Source organism: Lynx rufus, unplaced genomic scaffold (genome assembly GCF_022079265.1).
Source record: "Lynx rufus isolate CCGP_SWC_20201006 ecotype Redwood Valley unplaced genomic scaffold, mLynRuf1.p SCAF_2, whole genome shotgun sequence".
Lineage (NCBI taxonomy): Eukaryota > Metazoa > Chordata > Mammalia > Carnivora > Felidae > Lynx > Lynx rufus.
In genome coordinates this window covers 193,350,683-193,369,249 of record NW_025814834.1, presented here as the reverse complement: position 1 = coordinate 193,369,249, position 18,567 = coordinate 193,350,683, and the positions used below count along the sequence as shown (strand labels likewise).

Below are 18,567 nucleotides of genomic sequence, written 5' to 3'. Positions count from 1 at the left end.
ACCCTCGCAGCCACAACTCCTACGGGAGGACCACAGTCGGCCATCCGAGTTTTAGCTGGGACCCGCAAGGGGAGCCTGCAAGGCTGTGACATTCCCAGCTTACCCTCATCACCAAAGTTAGTATAGTAGCTGGGACCAGGAAAGGAAGATCGGATCCAAATGGCAGAACCAGGGAGTACTCCAAGCGCAGCCAAAGGACGGCGCCGCCTCTTCCCCTCGCGCGCGTACAAGACGCTCCACTCCCTTCCTCACGACAGCCCAGGCCGTCGGTCCCAACTTTTCGCCCTGCAGACTGCCGGCTTCTACTGGACTCCCGCCCGGGCCAGTCAGCGCCACCTACTGGCCATTCCCTCTCTTTGACCGTTCACAGTCATCCTGTTGGCCTGCATCTTGGTCACATTTTACACAGCCAGGGAGTCTAGGCGTTCAAGTGCCCAAGAAGCGATTTTGCGTGTACCTTCGTTATTCTGTCTCTTCAAAATGCGTTAAATCTGTTAGAACCTCCCGGGAAGTCACTGCCTGTTTTCCCCATAAGCTACTTCTCTAGAATATTCAGGGTGGGACAACTCCCGGAGACTACATCAGGGTCAAGGGGTTCTGGCCATGCCTGTACATCCGTTGCTTGAAAACTATGAGTAGTGATCGTCACCCACCAGATTGGTCAGGGGCCAAAGAAATAGATGCCTGGCCCCTGACCAGCTGCCGAAATGCTTAAGCCACAAAAAGTCCAACTGCCCTCTCTTAAGAGAGAAAAACATACAAACAACCACTGTTAAAAATACATTTATCATTAAAATATATTACACATATGAGAAAGGGGATGCATCATATACAGTTTAGAGGATTTGCTGACCCAGAAAATCCCATTTGTTTCACCACAACACCAATTTCTTCAGTATTTTCATTTTCAAGCCACTGTATTGCCCTCAGAGGCTGAGTGCCAGCCCCAGAGCTGTTGAGCCACATCTGAGTAGGAAGGGGGGTAGGCTTTGTATATACATATACACATGCGCTTAGAGAACTGGAAGCATCTGGGGTGGCTGCGACCTGTTTACCCAGCAGATCCCATTTGCATTCTTGCTGTCCAATTCATTCTCCCTTCAGGACCCCAAAGTTTGTTCAAATATCTGATCATGGGGAGCTCGGCCCAGGCTACAGGGAAGGCACTGACAATGCCTTGGAGGCAGGCTGGCTGAGTGAGCACAAGAAGTACAGTTATTTAAACATCTTTAAAATTTTTAAAAATAGATCTGTGTTAAATAACTAAAGCTGAACACTGACTGTCAGTTTTATTGTGGTGGATTCCCCCCAGGTCTTCACGACTCACAGTACCAATGAGTGTGACAGCCACGGCGGGGGGGGGGGGGGGGGGGGTCTGGGCTCAGGAAAACAGGCAGCTGCCGCTTTTGCTTCCAAGAACCCTCATATCTTCTTGATCTGAAACAGGTGGGGCTGGTAATTGGCTGCCTCAAATAAAATAGGAGAGGAGATAGGCTCAGGGTGAGTTGCAGAGGAACTGGTGAATAAATTCTTGAGCCTTCTTCTTCTCTGCCATGTCAAGCTTTTGGTGACCAGCTGGGTTTCGAAGCAGTAAGCTGCCAAATATGCTAGCTGCATGAAAAACACAGAAAACAAAACAATTCAGCAAAAGAAGCACTACTTCTTCCTGTGTTGTTGAGTTGGGAGGAGTGCCCCAAAGCGTTATTTTCTGCTTGAAAAACAAAAGCTGCATGAGGGTGAACTGTGCCCAGAGCTGGAGATTTTAGTTCCACGGCAGTGGTCTTGGGACCTCCCTCAAGTACATTTCTGCTAATGAGTCTCGGTTGGCAGAGATGCTTTCCACAGACACTTGGCTGCTTACCTAGAATATTCTCATCCAAATGATTTTTTGCTGATTTTTTCAGTAATTCTCGCAAAAACGCCATCAAGTAGTTGAAGACATTTTGGTGGAATGTGGGGAGGGTAGAAATGACCTGAAAGAGGGAGAATTGGGATTTGTCTTTTCAGTCAGTCAGTCATCTGTTAGGCATCTGCTATATTCCAGCAACTGAGTGCACGATCCCAGGACATTAGTAAGGCTATGCAAAGAAAGTCCTGATCACTTAGCACTCTGCACAAGAGTCAAAAGAGAAGCACAGATCAAGCACCGTGTGAATTTAGAGGTCAATATTCTAGGGGCGCCTGGGTGGCTCAGTCGGTTAAGCATCCGACTTTGGCTCGAGTCATGATCTCGCAGTCTGTGAGTTTGAGCCCCACATCGGGCTCTGTGCTCTCAGCTCAGAGCCTGGAGCTTGCTTCAGATTCTGTGTCTCCATCTCTCTCTGCCCCTCCCCTACTCGTGCTCTGTCTCTCTCTGTCTCAAAAATAAATAAAAACATTACAAAAAATTTAGGGGTCAATATTCTAACTATGTGCTCTCAAAAGACGTAGGGGAATGGAAGACATTTTCAGCTGGGTCTTAAAGACGAGACTGGGCTTGCAGAGGTAAGGATTAGGGCAAAAGAAAGTGTAAAAAAGGCAAGAGAAGGAAAACAGTGAGATAAGGAGAGAGAACAAACCAAGAAGTCAATTTTAGCAGGAGCACCACTGTTTGAACAGGCGCTAAGCCGAGAGCGGTCGATCAGGACAGAATTCAATGCGTATTCCAGCCATTGGCACATCATCGTTATCAGTCGGGAAGCTCGCACAAGAAATATTCCAAAAGAGATTCTGGTTCGGTGGATGTGGGGTGAGGCTCTGGAACCCATATTATTAGCAAGTTTTCTAGATTATTCTGCCATGGCATGTTACATGTGTGAACCACTAGGCCAGATCATGAAGTCTTGAGTATTTGTTTAAGAAAATCATTAACTGGCAATGGAGAGCCATGTGTGGTTTTTGACCAACAGTGACATAACGAGAGCTTTAGAGCACATGGTCTGAGGGCCGTATACAAAACAAATCGGCAGAGGGACAGACTGAATTCAGGGCTCAACCAAGGTGCGTACATGAGAACAGAAGATGACGGGTGACAGATCAAGGGAACTGGGCATGTGGGAGGTGAGCGGAGGACGACTCAGAAATGACTCAGGTTTCTGGGTTGAGTCACTGGAATTAAGGGTGAAGCCACTAAAAGAAAAGTGGACATGAAAGGAAGAACAGGTTTGGGAAGGAAAGCTCTGGAGCTGAGTTACTAGGACACTGTGTCTGAGGGACTGCGCCCACTTTGTTCCCTCAGGCCCCATGAGGCCTGGGGCTGCAACACGTGTGTGCTGATGCTTAACGCTTCCCCTCACCTGTTTACTTGCTGTGTAGCTGCCGGAACACTCCAAGCAGTTATGGTAGGCGCTGTAGCAGATGACAGGCTCTGGCAGGCTCTCCAGGAAAAGCAGCAGGGCTTCAGCCACAGAATGATTGTTGGCGGCTTTTGGCCCATCGTTAAGGAAAAGGCGATGCTGTGCCATGGTTAGGAAAAGGCCCAGGAAGGAGCACAGGCCAGAAGTGCAGCCTGCCCAGTCAGGCTCTCCACTCAGAGTTAGGATGCCAGCCTGACACAGTGAAGGGGGCCAAGCTCTTTGTCAGCTTAGCTGGGCCTTCATGAGTTCCTGCTATATCAGTTGCTTAAAGTGGTAAAGTCTTCTCTATGCAAACTTTAAGAAAAATATGATAGCTGAGGACACAAGATCAGATTTTGAGCCTTAAGATACTGTTCTTTCTTCTCTCACATCTTAATCGTAGTCACACAAACACACACACATACACACACACACGCATGCACGCACACATGAGTGCCTGAAGGATACAGAGGGCATCAATCATTCCAGTATCCAAACAGTCCCTGATATGCTCAAATTCTGACCTCAGGCCTGGCTGCTGAAACAGATCGTCCTGCAAAAGGAAAGAAAGTCACAGGATCATTATATTCTCAGAAAATCGGCTGTGATTTCCGGACCTAGAAATATGATCACCAGCAAGGTGTAAAAAGGGAGTGAGCGGTGTAGCGAGGCCTTTGAATCACCCTGGTAAACACCCTGATAAATTTAGGGCTGATGTGGTTAATTCATCTTTCAGGCCTTCCCAAGCATGCTCCCATGACAGGTCTTTAACGTGATAAAACATCTATTATAAAACTATAGGGCGCACGTGGGTGGTTCAGGTGGTTAAGTGTCCGGCTCTTGATTTCGGCTCAGGTCACGATCTCATGATTCGTGAGATCGAGCCTCACGTTGGGCTCTGCCCTGACAGCATGGAGCCTGCTTGAGATTTTCTCTCTCCCCCTCTCTCTGCTCCTCTCCTGCTCATGCTCTTTCTCTCTCAAAATAAATAAACATTAAAAGAAAAGAACACAACACTATAGGTATGGCATACTATACACAATGATAAGGGAAAACTTTAAAAGTAGCTATGTTTCCTGCAGTGTTACAGAGGGATTAACCAGAAAAAGAAAAACGTGAAGAAAATATATCATTTATAAGATGGAGAAAGTTAAAAAGGCACCCCCCTTGAGAATGCAGGCTGGTGCAGCCACTCTGGAAAACAGGATGGAGGTTCCTCAAGAAATTAAAAATAGAACTACCCTACAACCCAGCAATTGCACTACTAGGTATTTACTGAAGGGATACAGGTGTGCTGTTTCAAAGGGACACATGCACCCCCATGATTATAGCAGCACTATCAACAATAGCCAAAGTATGGAAAGAGCCCAAATGTCCATCGATGGATGAATGGATAAAGAAGATGTGGTGTATATATACAATGGAGTATTACTCAGCAATCAAAAAGAATGAAATCTTGCCATTTGCAACTACGTGGATGGAACTGGAGGGTATTATGCTAAGTGAAATTAGTCAGAGAAAGACAAATATCATATGACTTCACTCATATGAGGACTTTAAGACACAGAACAGATGAACATAAGGGAAGGGAAACAAAAATAATACAAAAACGGGGGGGGGGGGGACAAAGCATAAGAGACTCATAAATATGGAGAACAAACAGAGGGTTACTGGAGGGGGTGTGGGAGGGGGGATAGGCTAAATGGGTAAGGGGCATTAAGGAATCTACTGCTGAAATCATTACTGTACTATATGTTAACTAATTTAGATGTAAATTAAAAAAAATGAAATTAAAAAAAAGAAAAAGGCACCTCCCTGCCTTGTGAAAACAAGATTATGGCAATAAAGGTATTTCCATGAGTCCTAGCATGCTTTATAATCATTTTACTAAATGACTTAATGCCATATAACTGAATAATAATATTCTATGTATTGCTCAAAAGTTACACTTGAACGGAGCTCTACAGAGAAGGTAGATTAGCACAATACTTAAGAATGTGATTTCTGGGGGCTCTTGGGTGGCTCAGTTGGTTAAGCGTCCAACTTGGGCTCAGGTCATGATCTCACAGTTCGTGGTTTAAGCCCTACATCGGGCTCTATACTGTCAGTGCAAAGTTGGCTTTGGATCCTCTCTCCCCCTCTCTCTTGCCCCTCTCCCTCTGCCATGTTCATGGTCGGTCTCTCTCTCTCTCTCAAAAATAAATAAAAATAGGGGCACCCGGGTGGCTCAGTTGGTTAAGCGGCCAACTTCAGCTCAGGTCATGATCTCGCAGTCTGTGGGTTTGAGCCCTGCATCAAGCTCTGTGTTGACAGATCAGAGCCTGGAGCCTGCTTCCAATTCTGTCTCCCTTTCTCTCTGCCCCTCCTTGTTCTCTGTCTCTGTCTCTCTCTCTCAAAAATAATAAACATCAAAAAAATTTTTTTAATTAAAATAACTAAATAAATGTTAAAAAAAAAAAAAAAAAAGAAGTAACTTCTCTGCTCGCTTCAGCAGCATGTGTACCAAAACTGAAATGATACACATAAGATTAGCATGGCCCCTGCTCAAGGAGGTGACTTCTACAGACAAATTCCCTGAGTTCAAATTCCAATCCTACTCATTTATCAGCGTTGGGATTTCGACCAAGTTACTTAGCCTCCTGAACCTCTGGTTCTTCATCTGAGAGCCATTGTAAGAACTAATTGAGGCAATGCTGTGAAACACTTAGAACAGTGTTTGGTACACTGTAATGATAAATGTGAGGAGTGGGGAGAAATGAAAAGAGAATGTCATAAAAACGTATGCTGCTCCCAGGTGGTAGAGCTGTGATAGACTCTAGTTTGTATTAGTCTTCTCCCTGTATGAATGACTCAGTGAAACTGACCAATCTGATTTCATGAAGCTTGCCCAAATCACTCTTGAAGTCAGGCCTCCTGACTCAAGGCCTGGGGTCTCCATCTGGTCTCCTACATTGGTCTGGCTCATCAACAAGTTAGCCCCTCCCCTTCCCAGAAACTGGCAAGAGTTCCTCATAAGGATAGCAGGCTGACATCCTGAGAAGAATCCAGATGTCTTTCTACTTGGAGGACCCCAGAGACCAGGTCGGGGAAACATGCTGTGCCTCGAAGGCCATCCTATGCAAGGCTGCTTCCCTTGGGGGTAATCAAGTGTTGTATGTAATAGCAAGGTCTCACGGGGGTGTGAAACATGAATCTACCCCCCGTTCACTCCCTAGGGAAGGAAAAGCTTTCCACAGGTTCCTTGGGGTAAAAGCTTCTTATACCAAAAGTTCTTGGAGCTGATGTTCTTTCCCAAGGCAGCCTGGCCTCAATCAGGTCTGACTGCTTAACCACCACCTACCTGCTGGATAGCATTTTGGTACAGGTAATCAACCATCATCCAGAGCTCTTTGGGGATCCCCATGGGGTTCTCCAACTGGATCCCATCATCTTCAGTCTGTAGTGGCATCAGAGTCTGAAAAGAAATAAAAAACATAGTCTGAAGGCCCACCAATGGAACTTCTGACAGCCTAGCTCCAAAATACTGACCATGGGGGCAGCGAACCCATGGAAGAAGGAAAGCATTGCAATCCCCTAAGCAAATGTTCCACGGGCAAATGAAATCAAGTGGGAGAATCAAGGTACAAAGGTGATTTTTGAGAAGTAGGAGTGGGTTACAGCAAGCAGTTTCAATGAATCAGGTGAAATACACATTGTCTTCTGGAAAACACATCCTGTCAACAGCATTTCACTGTCAGAACCAGGGTGAGAATGTGGTCTGTGAGGTAAGGGCACAGACTTGGGAGTCCAAAAACCTAAATGCAGGGGCCAGGTCCACTGTTAACTCACCATGTGACCTGTGACCAATCACTCTCCTTACTGGGCCTCTGTTTTCACCTTATAGAATGAAGAGGATAGAAATCAAGAGTCCCTAAATCAAAAAAGTGCATTCGAAGGGGGAAAAATGCATATCACTATAAATCTGCTCTAAATTAGTCCCCTTGTACTCGAATTCTCCCCATAGGAGCCTTCTATGTCTCAGAAAATTTAGTTCGGGCTGAAGAACGACCAAGTGATGATTGAAACAAAAAAAAAGGAATAAAATTAGGAGCCAGGGAAGCTTCATATCTTAGTATCCATGGCTGAGTTTCTCTAATGAATTATGTACGAAAGACAGAGACTATCTTGTTTGACTGGCTCGGCTGCTACAGTTCTAGATGGTTCCCTGTGGCATATAACTCACCAGCTCTCTAATAGTTTCAAGCGGCAGGTCCAAGATTGGCTCCCTCATGTAGCACAGTGTATGAATGGGAGATCCAAAACAGCTGGGCAGGTAGTTCCCTGTCACCGACAAAAAGTAATCCTTTCCCCTGTCCAAGTGCAAAACGAGAATGTCTTCAATTTTGTCTTCACCTGAGTTGAGCTTTGTAGCCGTGGTCTTATTTACAAATAGCTCCAGTTCGATCTCAATGGCAGAATCTGAGGAATAACATTAAAAGTAATGTTGGCTGGTGAGAGGCCAAGAGGAAAGGGGACAGAGGGGGCAAGGATCAGGCACAAAGGGCTGGGAAAGGAAATAAGACGAATCAGCCAACCAACAAGTATGTATGTGCTCAGCACTCAGAGGACACATGAACAAGGAGTTTATAGTCCAAGTGGGAATATGAAAACAACAAACAAAAACATGTGAAATCGGCCATTGCTATGAAATCCAAGTACAAAGGAGCACAGCTCAAGTTAGAATTATTAATAGAATTGAAGGCATGGATCAAGGCGCTTGCCCTGGGCCAGGTCAGATGAAGACACCTGATCCAGCAGAAAATATAATGCAAATATCAGCCTGCAAACTGTCCACAAAACAGGCTTAATCCCTCTGCCACACAGCACGATGCAGAGTGCAAAGGAGCAGTCAGGGGAAAGACATGAATGGTACATTCCAGGGCCAGATATAATTTCTGGATTACCACCCCGTTATCTTTCCCTACAAGAGCAGACGCTGGGAGCTGATTATAGTGAGGCAGACAGTGAAAATGGGTCCTTCGACAGCAGCACCTGCTTCCCAGAGGTCTTCTGTCTTCTCTTTCTGTGAAATTATGGAACACATAGATGGCTGAGAAAGCTTTTTCAAGCTGAACTCCTGCCCTTTACTGTTTTTACATTTTATTCATGGATGGTTCACATCCACAGGGCTTTTAGAAGTTTCAATCAGACAACAAAACACTCAGGAACAAAAAAGCTTATTTTAGGAAAATAAACAGGCAAGGTAGAGTGTTCCCCAAACCAGCAACCAGGAAACTAGGAAGAGAGGCCTTACCTGGCAGGAGGAAGCCTCTGCTGGGGTTGGCATTCAGCCACTGCTTACAGTAGGACTCTTCGTCAGGCTTGTTGATGAACTCAAACTGACACGGCACTTGTCCATTATGGATTATAAAGGACTGTACTTGTAACTGCATGTACTTCACATTCTGAAAACAGAACTGGGGGCAAGACCGGGACCAGTCAGACCAGTGCTCTCTTCTCGGCAACCTGCCCAGCCACCCCAACTGAGCAATCTTTGCCCTTTCTGGAAAGAAAATGAAGGACTACCTCTTTTGAATCACGTTTCTGATTTAGGCATTTACCAGGGAGGCCACAGCTCCACTAAGACCAGCTGTCTATGTTCAACCCAGGAATCCAAAAACTTCATGTTTTATAAACAAATTTCCTGAAGGAATCAAAGTTCAAATCTTCTATCTTCTATATCCAAAGGCCATTTCCAAGATACCCTTTACAAAGTGCACCCCCAAACACAAAGACCAAGCACATCTTTCCAAGTAGCTGGACCTCTAGGGCATTAACAATACCCTCGCCATAAATCTCCATTTGATTGGCTTCTTGGAATTGTCTATTCTCAACGATCTAGGCTGTAGCTCTTCCATGAAAAATCTTCAGCCCTAACTTGACTTCCTCCACTGCCCATCCCTTTTCTACACCGCCTCGCCTCCCACCAACACATGTGTACCCAAGAAATTGATTCAATTTAATCTCAGTCAGAGCAAAACATTGGGAGAAAGAACCGCCCCCCCCCCCACCCCACCGCGAGAATACCTACCCAGTTACACTAAAATCAAACACAACACCTTTTGGCTCATCTATGCCATCATTTAATACATGAATGGCCCATGTGTGGGTGAAACATAGGAGCCACAAAGGTGAAAGGCTTCTGATATAGACGATCAGGAGATGAACATCATCTAAATCAACAACCCCCTCCTCTCAGCCAACATCAGCAGCCTCGCTTTAACTAGTGGCAGCCTATCAGTCAAGAAGACTAGAGCCCAGTGGTCGGACTGGTGCCTCCTGGAATTCCGAGACCTCGAAGATGAGACTTAAGTTCTATGAATAGAAGAGCCTCGTGCCAATGCTCTTAACATATCCTTCCTACCTCTCGCTTAGAAAGGAACACAGAAGGAATGTTGGCATTTTCCATCTTATCCAGGGAGCGAACAATCTCCTCCAGAGTCTTCCGGTAACGTTCTTCATTGACCACCTTCACCTGGGAGGGAGACATCAGAGCCTGAGTTGCCTTCTGCCCATTTCTTCCTTTTCAGTAAAGAAGACACGCACAGTATTGGGAAAGAGCAGTTGACAGCCACACAGAAAGTGAAGACTAAATAGATTTAATTAATTAACAAAGAACCCAATTAACAATAGTCTCCGGAGGGTCCTCCAGAGGCTGAACTTGTGGTAAAGCCAACCGCTTCCTGATTAGCTGAGAAGACACTGGAGTGAAAGCTTGGTTGGGAGCTCTGCCAGGTCGCAGAGCTGGGGCAGAAAGATGTCCGGTGACTTTGCTGCCTGTCAACAGGCCTGCGGCGAGAAACTTCTCTAGGGTTTGATTTAAAGTGGCATTTCTCAAGCTTTTGTAACCTGTGCTCCATCAGCTAAGATTGTGTCAGGCCTTCCCTTCGGTATTGTGAATTATAAACACAATTTTTGTCACTTTCCAATAATAAAACGTTGTAACATCCGTTAGGCTTTTTTCAAGCCACTACATCCTCACAGATTCTGATATGCCTCTACCTGAACCCTCGAAAATTGGTAAAATAAAGAAACAGAAGTCACAGGAGAAGAGATAATAAATAAAGAGATGTTCAACCTGGCAATCAAAGAAATGTAATCTATAATAATGACATATCTTTTCCTTTTGGCTCATTGGGTTGGCAGAAATTTCAGAGTGATAAAATTCAGTATTAGCCAGGATGTGGGAAATAAGCTCATACAGAGTCAGCAGAAGTGGGAGGACGAGGGAGCTCTACCTTTACTGACATAGAAAGATCTCCTAAGACATAGTCAGTAGGGAAAAAAAAGATATTCTCTCAGAACAATGTGCATAAGATGATCTCTTTTACAAAAAGAAAAAACATCCTCTGTGTTGTATATAGGATACTGACACATTTGTATGTGCATAGAAAAAGGGCTAGAAAGACATAGTCCAAAAAAAAAAAAAAAAGGAAAACTTCCATGTACATAGGAATACATAGGAGAAATATACGAAAATAATTATGAATTGGATTTAAATTAAAACACTGTTATTTAAATTTTTTTTTTAATTTTTAAGTATTCTCTACACCCAACATGGGATTCAAACTCACAACTCCAAGATCGAGAGTCATATGCTCTACAGACTGAGCCAGCCAGGCACCCCTAAAAACATTTAAAAGCTTTCTCACACTCAGGTGGGGAGGAGGAGACCAAAACGACAAAGGTGGTTATGAGAACCAGTTCCCTACAGAGTGATCGCAAGGGGTATCAGCTCCCCACCTACCCCAATGTCAAACACTGAGCTGACAGGCTTGTGGTCACTGGTCTTCAGGGCCATGTGGCTCTGGTAACTCAGCTGAGTGATGTTCTTCCCTTTCCAGAGGACCCGGTCACACCAGGCAGGAGCACGACACTTCTCACTGAAATACAAAGTCTGCGCTGGGGGCCCACACAGGCACACCAGTGCCCAGTGCCTGGCTGGCACCCTGGCTCGGCTGGGGAGACAGGCCAGGGCCTCCAAATGCGTGTGCATGCAGGCCCAGGGACCCAAGAAGGCACAGTGCTTCGGGCCCACCAGGGGACAGCATGTACCCTGTGGGTATCACCCAAAACAGCTGCTAGGTCTCTAAGCCAAACACGGTTCAGAATGATTCCCTGCTCTTTACCCTCCTGTGGGGATGAGATGAAAAAGGCAACCTGCAAGTAAGTACTCTGTGGCCCTTAAAAGATGGTGGTTTAAACAGGCTCTGAATTCCTACTGCCAAGGTTAGAATCCTGGCTCTACACTTCCCTGTTTGGGAGGCTCTTTATCTCTTATCTCTTTTTTTTTTTTTTTTTTTAAGATTTTTATTTTTAAGTAATCTCTATGCCCACCATGGGGCTCGAACTCACAACCTCAAGATCAAGAGTCGCACGCTCCAGGTGCCCCTTGAGAGGCTCTTTAATTTGTGCATGCCTCCGTTCTCCGATCTAAGAACTGAGATAATAAATCACATCTACTTCCGGTGGCTGTAGGGATGATTTAGATGAGGTCATAGAAGTGTGTGACATAATGTGAGGCATGCCATAAGCACTAAGAAAAACGATAAACTCCTATGTAGTGACCAAGTACAAGCTAAGCTGCTTAGAATCATCCTATCACCCTAAGCATAACTGAAAAGTAAATTATTGTGGAACAAAGCCTAAGGCAGTCAAAAAGAAAACGTGGGAAGGTAGGGCTGCTGAATGAGCAGATACTGAGGGAAAACGTTTGACCAGAGTGCAAAACACGGGGAAGTCATAGGATTCCTATCTCCTTCTTTATGTCCATGGGGGCAAGTGCTTCCTGAAATTTCTGGGTTTCCATTGCACAACTCCCTACCTACCTGGTGTCCCAGTCGTCGGAGCCAGTATCATACTTATACGTGGGCTGGAACGTGAGCTCGCCTTCAGTGAAGTCTTCGAAGACAGTCTTGGCCGTGACCTGAGTTTTCAGCTGTGTAAAAGGATGGAAGGGGGGGAAAAAACAACAACAAAAAAACCCAAAAAACCTCAAAATAAAAAAACTGAAACCTTGAATTAGCAGAGGAAAGGGCTTTAATCTGGAAGTTGAACCTTAACCTAAAGAGAAAGTCCCAGGAGAAAGTTATTCTGTAAGATTCTGAGAACGAAATCCTAGGAAGGGGAGTAAGCTGACCACTCCTTTGCCTGCTGTACAGTTTTTAAGGCTCTTTTCTAAGAGTGTACCTGCATCCAAGGGACCTGAGTACCATCTTACTGAGACGTCCCTAAGAGGATCAGGTACCAACAGACACGGAGCTTCTCCTTCCAAATATCAGACATTTCATCTGCGTAACACAGCTGTTCCCACTGTACATGGAGAGAGGACTACATGGAAAAGGGTCTGGAAAGATACAGTGCAAAAAGCAAAGGGGACTTTCATGTACGTAGAAACAGAAGTATACCAAAACAAGTATGAATTAAATGTAAATTTAAACAGTTTTCTAAAGGAGTTTATCAAATGAGTTATTTGAACTGGGGGAAGCTCTGTGCCTTGATGTCCCCCCTCTGCAAATTCTGGATTGGCAAGAGAGTCTGCCCCCCGGGGCTGTTGGAAAGAACTGTCAGCTTAGAATAGTGCCTAGTGCATCCTGAGAATAGCCAGCATTCCTCCTGCTGCACTCATTTGAGGAGATCCTTCCAGATCACACTCTCAGGGAGATGAACAACCACAGGTGCTCCTGTCTCCTCCCGGGGGGACCAAGCTTGGCCCGCCATGGACTGATGAAGAACTGCCAGCTAGCACTGGACACAGGGTGGCAGCTATTCAGGGGACAACAGTTGCCAAATTCCCCAAAATAGGAATGCCTAAAAAAAAAACTACTAAGGAAAGGCCGCAGAAACAATAAAAATGTAGATATTAATGTAAGAGGAGTCTTAAATCGGTATGTAAAGACCTTAAAACCATCTGGAAAGCAGAGAATACACAAAACAGGTACTTTTACTTGAAGAAAGATGAGAAAAGAAGGCAAGAGGAGGTCAGCAGGAAACCGCCAGGGAAGCTAGAATGCCTCACTCAAGAATATAGATGCAGTAAACAGTTTTGAGCAGATTGGCTTAATGCGGAAACAGGGATAAAAGAGAAAAAACACGTAAGGAAAGGAAAGGAACTGGAGAGAAAAATGGTCAAAAAGGAGATGATTCCATAAAAGAAAGACACAACAAAGTTGAGATGTTTCCCCCTCTGACTGATGTGCATCAGGGGACAAAAAGGTTAACAGAAAGACTGAGACTGGTGACAATAAGAAGGCGGCTACAGACTAAAAAGAAAAGGGACTTGAACCTTCTGAACAACCCTGACCACTTGAATGGTTTTGAAACCTACAGGGACGAGTAGCCTCAAGGAAGCCAGCGAGACACACGTCTCTTGTCCTGTGAAATGGCTCATGCTCTGAGCAAGAAACGCTGACCCAGACCACAGTGGAGAACAGCAGGTTCCAGAACTGGTTCCTGGCAGGAGTGAAGAAAGCCGCTCAGGAGAAACGGCTGTCATTTACACTGGACAAGTCTGGTTGAAGAGCAGGAGGGGGCAGAGGAGGCTCACTCAGAAAACAATTTAACAAATCATCTTAAACACACTAAGGATCTGTATGAGAAACTTGGCACCCTTTTAGCCCCTTCTTGAACAAATGAATGAACACGCAAGCACCAGGGGAAAGGGGAGGGGGAGAGAGAGAGACTGAGAGAGAGAACACACGTTCCTGCCCCCAAGGGGGATGAGGCGCCTCGAGGGAAGAGCCGATGGGGAGGCAGCCATGGATGAGGGAAGGCAGAAAAGAGAGAAATGACAGGCCATCAGCTTCTCAGGGAAGCCTGCCCAGCGGAGGAAGAAGAGGCCGAGGGTTGGGAAGTCAGGCCTTCCCGTGCCCTCACAGTGGCGGGACAGCTGCCTAAGAGGGCACAGGTGGCTGTGTGTACCTGATCATACGCATACAGCGTCTGAAAGGCCTTCTCCTCGATGAGCTTTTTCACCGTTTCCACATCCAGCTCTTCTATCCTGTAGTTGAGGTCCCCCAGCCACAAGATCACACTGTGAGGACAGAGCACAAAGTTCACAGTTTAGGCGGGACTTCCCCCATCCTCGCCAGTGTGCTTCTGACAGGAGCGCCCTGAGACTCGGCTTCTTGGGGGCTGGGAGGGAAGGGACCCAGCTGTTCAGGAAATCTTTTCTCTTGCCATCCCATTTCACGCCACGGCTAACATGCTGCTGACTCCGGGACCTTGCTCCAGTTTCATGAGAAACAGCCTGGAGTCGTCCTGGACTACTTTATTCTTGTGTGGTTGGAAAGACAGCCTAATCAGGTCTAAAAGCGAGACCACCATTCACCTCACTTCTGGGACGAGGCACCAGAGATCAAATATTGGGTGTCATGTCGATTGCTCAGGGACCCCGCACCAGATGACACCATCATGTCGCCTCCGTGCACATCGCAGTCCACAAAACACACTCTCCGCCTTTGTTTCTAGAGCTGAGTTCCTCTGAAACAAAGCTCAACCTTCACAGGGGAGTCTGAGTTAAACCCCCACGGTATCCTTGGTTGGCTCTTTGTGCGAAGTGTGGCAGGTGTTTTATTACACCTGCTTCTTTGGGAGAAGGATAACCAAGCATTCCCAGATGACCGTGCACATCCCATAAGGTCCGCTACTGCTCTATCTGAAGCCAGCAGCCAGGCACTGGAGAATGCATAGCAGTAGACACGCACGATAAATGCACCCACGAGCTCACAGCAGACAGACTGACATGCAAGCTGCCACCTCCCAAACTAGGGTGCCGGAGGTTCAGCAGAACGGAAGACACACTCCCTGCGGGGTTCCCCGGAGAAGGAAAGCCATCCCGTCAGCTTCCAGAACGCCAGTGAGCTCAAGACAGTTCCACCACCGCGGCAGGTGGGATGAGAGGCTTGAATCTGTGTGCTCCCTGGCAGACACCATGGCCCCAATGGCTTCTTCCTTTTTCTAAAAGAAGTGGCACAAGCTTCGAGTGTTACCGTAAAGCCTGGGATTCTAACATGCCTTGAATTTAGACATACGGGAAGTTTTAGAGATTAAGGGAACAAAGATCAGCACAAGATTCTCTAAGCAGCTGTAACTACAACTCTAACGGTGAATCAAGAGGTTTAATACTAAGCGAAGGTATACTACTGCAGTCCGATTTCAACTACATATGCTTCTGGAAAGAACAGATGTACAGGATCCGAAAACATACTTCTAAAACCTTGCGAAGCTTGCTGTAAAGCTTGACAAGCTCGTTCTTTGGTTGCTTCCCTCTTGCTGTTTATCGAGGCAGACCCGCATTAAAATAAACCTACGTTTTTCTGGGGACAAATGACGTGGGACCAAGATGCCAGAGATCTGCCGGATGGGGAGTTGGGAAACCGAACATCTCATGGGACACAACCCGCGTGGAAGCAAGCGCTGGCTGGAGCTCCCACTCGGGCAGTGGGAGGCCTGCCCCCAACGAAACAGGGGGGAGCCCCAGCTCTGTACAGCAGGAGCGGTGAACTGCTTGGGCTCCACGCCCAGACTCACTCGTGCTTGCTGATGGTGAGAGGGGGGAGGCTTGGGTCAGCCTGACAAAACTGCATTCGAGAACAGATGTCTTTATAGTCCTGGTTCCTCCTCTCACACTCTTCTGTGTGGGCTGCCAGGTGAGAGTTCACGACACAGATGCTGGTGTTGTGGAGCTGGAACCGGATGGCCACTCCTCCCTTGTTGCCCTGCGGAAAAGAGCCCGACAGAATCCGACTCGCCACCTCGTCGTGTCGGTCACTCCCGCCCGCATACCCTCAAAATGTTTCCTCTTCAAAATGATCCTGACAGGGAGACGAAGCAGTGTGACTGTCTGTCTTTGAACAGGTAAGAAAACAAACCCCAGAGTCACTGGCTGGAGTGACTAGCCGGTCAGTGGCCAAGCTGAGTCCACTTTTCACTAAGTCACAGGCAAGCCACATGCTTGCCCTTCTCCACAGGAAGCCAAGCTCTTGCAGCGGAGCCTAAAAGTGGGACTGTGGGAGCCTCAAGACAAGAAAATTGCAAACCTGTTATCAGCATCCTTTCCTTTTTTTTTTTTAACTTTATGTTGAGATAGAAAGAGAGAGAGAACTCTCTCTCAAGGGGGGACTGACCTTGTAGAGGAGGGGGGGAGAGAAAGGGGGAGGAGAGAGAGAGAGAATCTCTCTCTCGAGGGCCCGGACCCCACAAACCGTAAGATCATGACCTGAGCCGAAACCAAGAGTCGGACACACAGCTGACTGAGCCACCCAGGCGGCCCTGGCGCTCTTTCTTTATCTTGGTTTCCCAACAGCGTCTCTGCAACATATTTCATGGGCGGAAGGGGCAGGTCAACTAGAGGCTCCGGCGTGGAGCGGACACAGGGATACGTGCTAATGGGGTAAGTCAACTGAATGGGGTGAGTTCACTGAAATCCGACCTCTGAGCGGTCCGCTCCATCTAGCCGTGCTTGAACGCCCCGTTCATCTTGTCATACCAGCACCATCCAACTGGGGTGCATGCAGTCATGGTATCAGGACACGCAGTGTCAAAACCTTACGGGTCAAGGCCACCGGTGTGCCAAGCATACCGACCAAAACCTCACCATCCTCCCCATGATTCCTGTCCCCACGGTCTCAGCTTCCACCTCGGAGATGTGCGCCGCGTGTTCCTGTTTGACGTACAACAGCAGCATAATCCCGACCAGTCGGATGAGCTTCACCTGGACAACAGAGCCAAACATTCAAGTCACAGCATGAAACACAGTCGAAAACGGGAATAAATGTCCCAGAGGAAAAGGAGTCTTGAAGTTGGTTGGCTCAGGGTGCTAATGCGTCTCCTTCTTCCGAACAGGACACAGGGTGATCACCTGTTCAGCTCACTGAACATGCTACGTGATAACCTGGACAGCCTGCCAGCGCCAAGGCCTGCGTCTTTCCTACCCACAGCGCCTCTTCTGGAGGACTTGGAACTGAAATAATTAGGACTGGCTTTTGATAAAGGTCACAGGAAAAGTCCAAAACGGTCTTTGAATTTCCCTGCGTGGCAACATAAAATTAAAGGTCACTGGCCCCTCTCTTACCTTTGCGTATTTGGCATCTGGATGAAGACCTTCTGATACAGCTTTAAACCACTCTTCTTCCTTTGGGGTATCATGGAAGAAAAAGGCCTCCTTACTCAGGTCAAGCTCCTGGAACCTATTATAAGCAGCAAGCGGTCAGACAGAGAAAGGTTAGTGTGCGAGACAACCCGTCCTCAGATTGGTTTAGATGCACGTGTCCTGGCTCTCCAGCTGAACTGCAGGGCCCTCGAGAGGGGAGAAAAATAAACACTTGAAGCCAAGGGACTAAGTGCTAAGGAACCACCAGCACTTTCATGGGCAGCCACCCATTTCCTCTCTGTAACCAGCCTGTGAAGCAGTTAGAAGCATCTCCATTTCACAGCCGAGACCGCTATTTCACACAAGCACCGAATGGCAAACTGGGGGCCACGCCTGCGTCTATATAAATTCCAAATTCTAGGCCCTTCCCACTTTACTATGCAGGCTTCTTTGCTGCCCCCACCCCATCCATAGTGCCCAGGACAGTGGTAAGAATACAGAAGTATGGAGGGGGAAAAAAATGACTGATGGCGCTTTTAAAAAAGCTACCCTTCCTTCCCTGGCAAAAAGAGATCTTTACTTTATGACTGACAAAATGTTGAATGTGTAAGTGATGAAAGTCAATTCAAGGTGTAGTGATTTTAACAGGAGGGTTGCACTAACAATTAAATAATAGCATTTAAATGCCAAGCACATCACTTTAATGGTGCCGGAAATTTGTTTACCACGAGTAAGAACATCAAACAGAGAAGCAGCTGTTATTAAGCACATGCTCATTTTTCAATCCCTTCACCTGCTGCGAAAACGCAGTTATACATTCATGTCCCTGTCCCTTCAACCCCAGCTGTACTTTCTCGAGATGTAGAGGCAACCGAGAAGAGAGGCACTCACCCTACACAGTACACATCTGGGGCCTCAATGCCATGGCTTAACCAGGGCCGGAGGCATTCTTTGGGGGACTGGCCATTCACATTGTACGTTCCCACAAAAAACCTGTCAACAAAGAGAACTGATGAGTCACTTGGGAGGACTATGGACGTGACAGGGGAAAGCATCTTATGCTGACTTTGCCCAGTTTCAGTCTCTTTGGGGTGGAATTCGAAGACAAGAAATGTCACATCT

General features: G+C 46.7%; 1 protein-coding gene and 1 non-coding gene across 2 annotated transcripts in view; one reads left to right on the top strand and one right to left on the bottom strand.

The window, feature by feature from the left end:
* Positions 1-767: 767 nt before the first annotated feature.
* Positions 768-18,567, bottom strand: part of INPP5B (inositol polyphosphate-5-phosphatase B) — a 47,637-nt gene continuing 29,837 nt past the window's right edge. Inside the window, 15 exon segments of the mRNA XM_047082579.1 lie at positions 768-1,611; positions 1,862-1,973; positions 3,276-3,403; positions 3,783-3,867; positions 6,655-6,768; positions 7,537-7,772; positions 8,608-8,770; positions 9,718-9,828; positions 11,101-11,236; positions 12,182-12,291; positions 14,274-14,385; positions 15,885-16,072; positions 16,951-17,067; positions 17,428-17,542; positions 18,337-18,438. Coding sequence (XP_046938535.1) covers positions 1,496-1,611; positions 1,862-1,973; positions 3,276-3,403; positions 3,783-3,867; positions 6,655-6,768; positions 7,537-7,772; positions 8,608-8,770; positions 9,718-9,828; positions 11,101-11,236; positions 12,182-12,291; positions 14,274-14,385; positions 15,885-16,072; positions 16,951-17,067; positions 17,428-17,542; positions 18,337-18,438 — 1,945 coding nt within the window. The 3' untranslated portion in view covers positions 768-1,495.
* LOC124516784 (U6 spliceosomal RNA) lies at positions 5,793-5,896 on the top strand. The gene has a single exon (XR_006963179.1). It is a non-coding gene; the product is annotated as a U6 spliceosomal RNA (small nuclear RNA).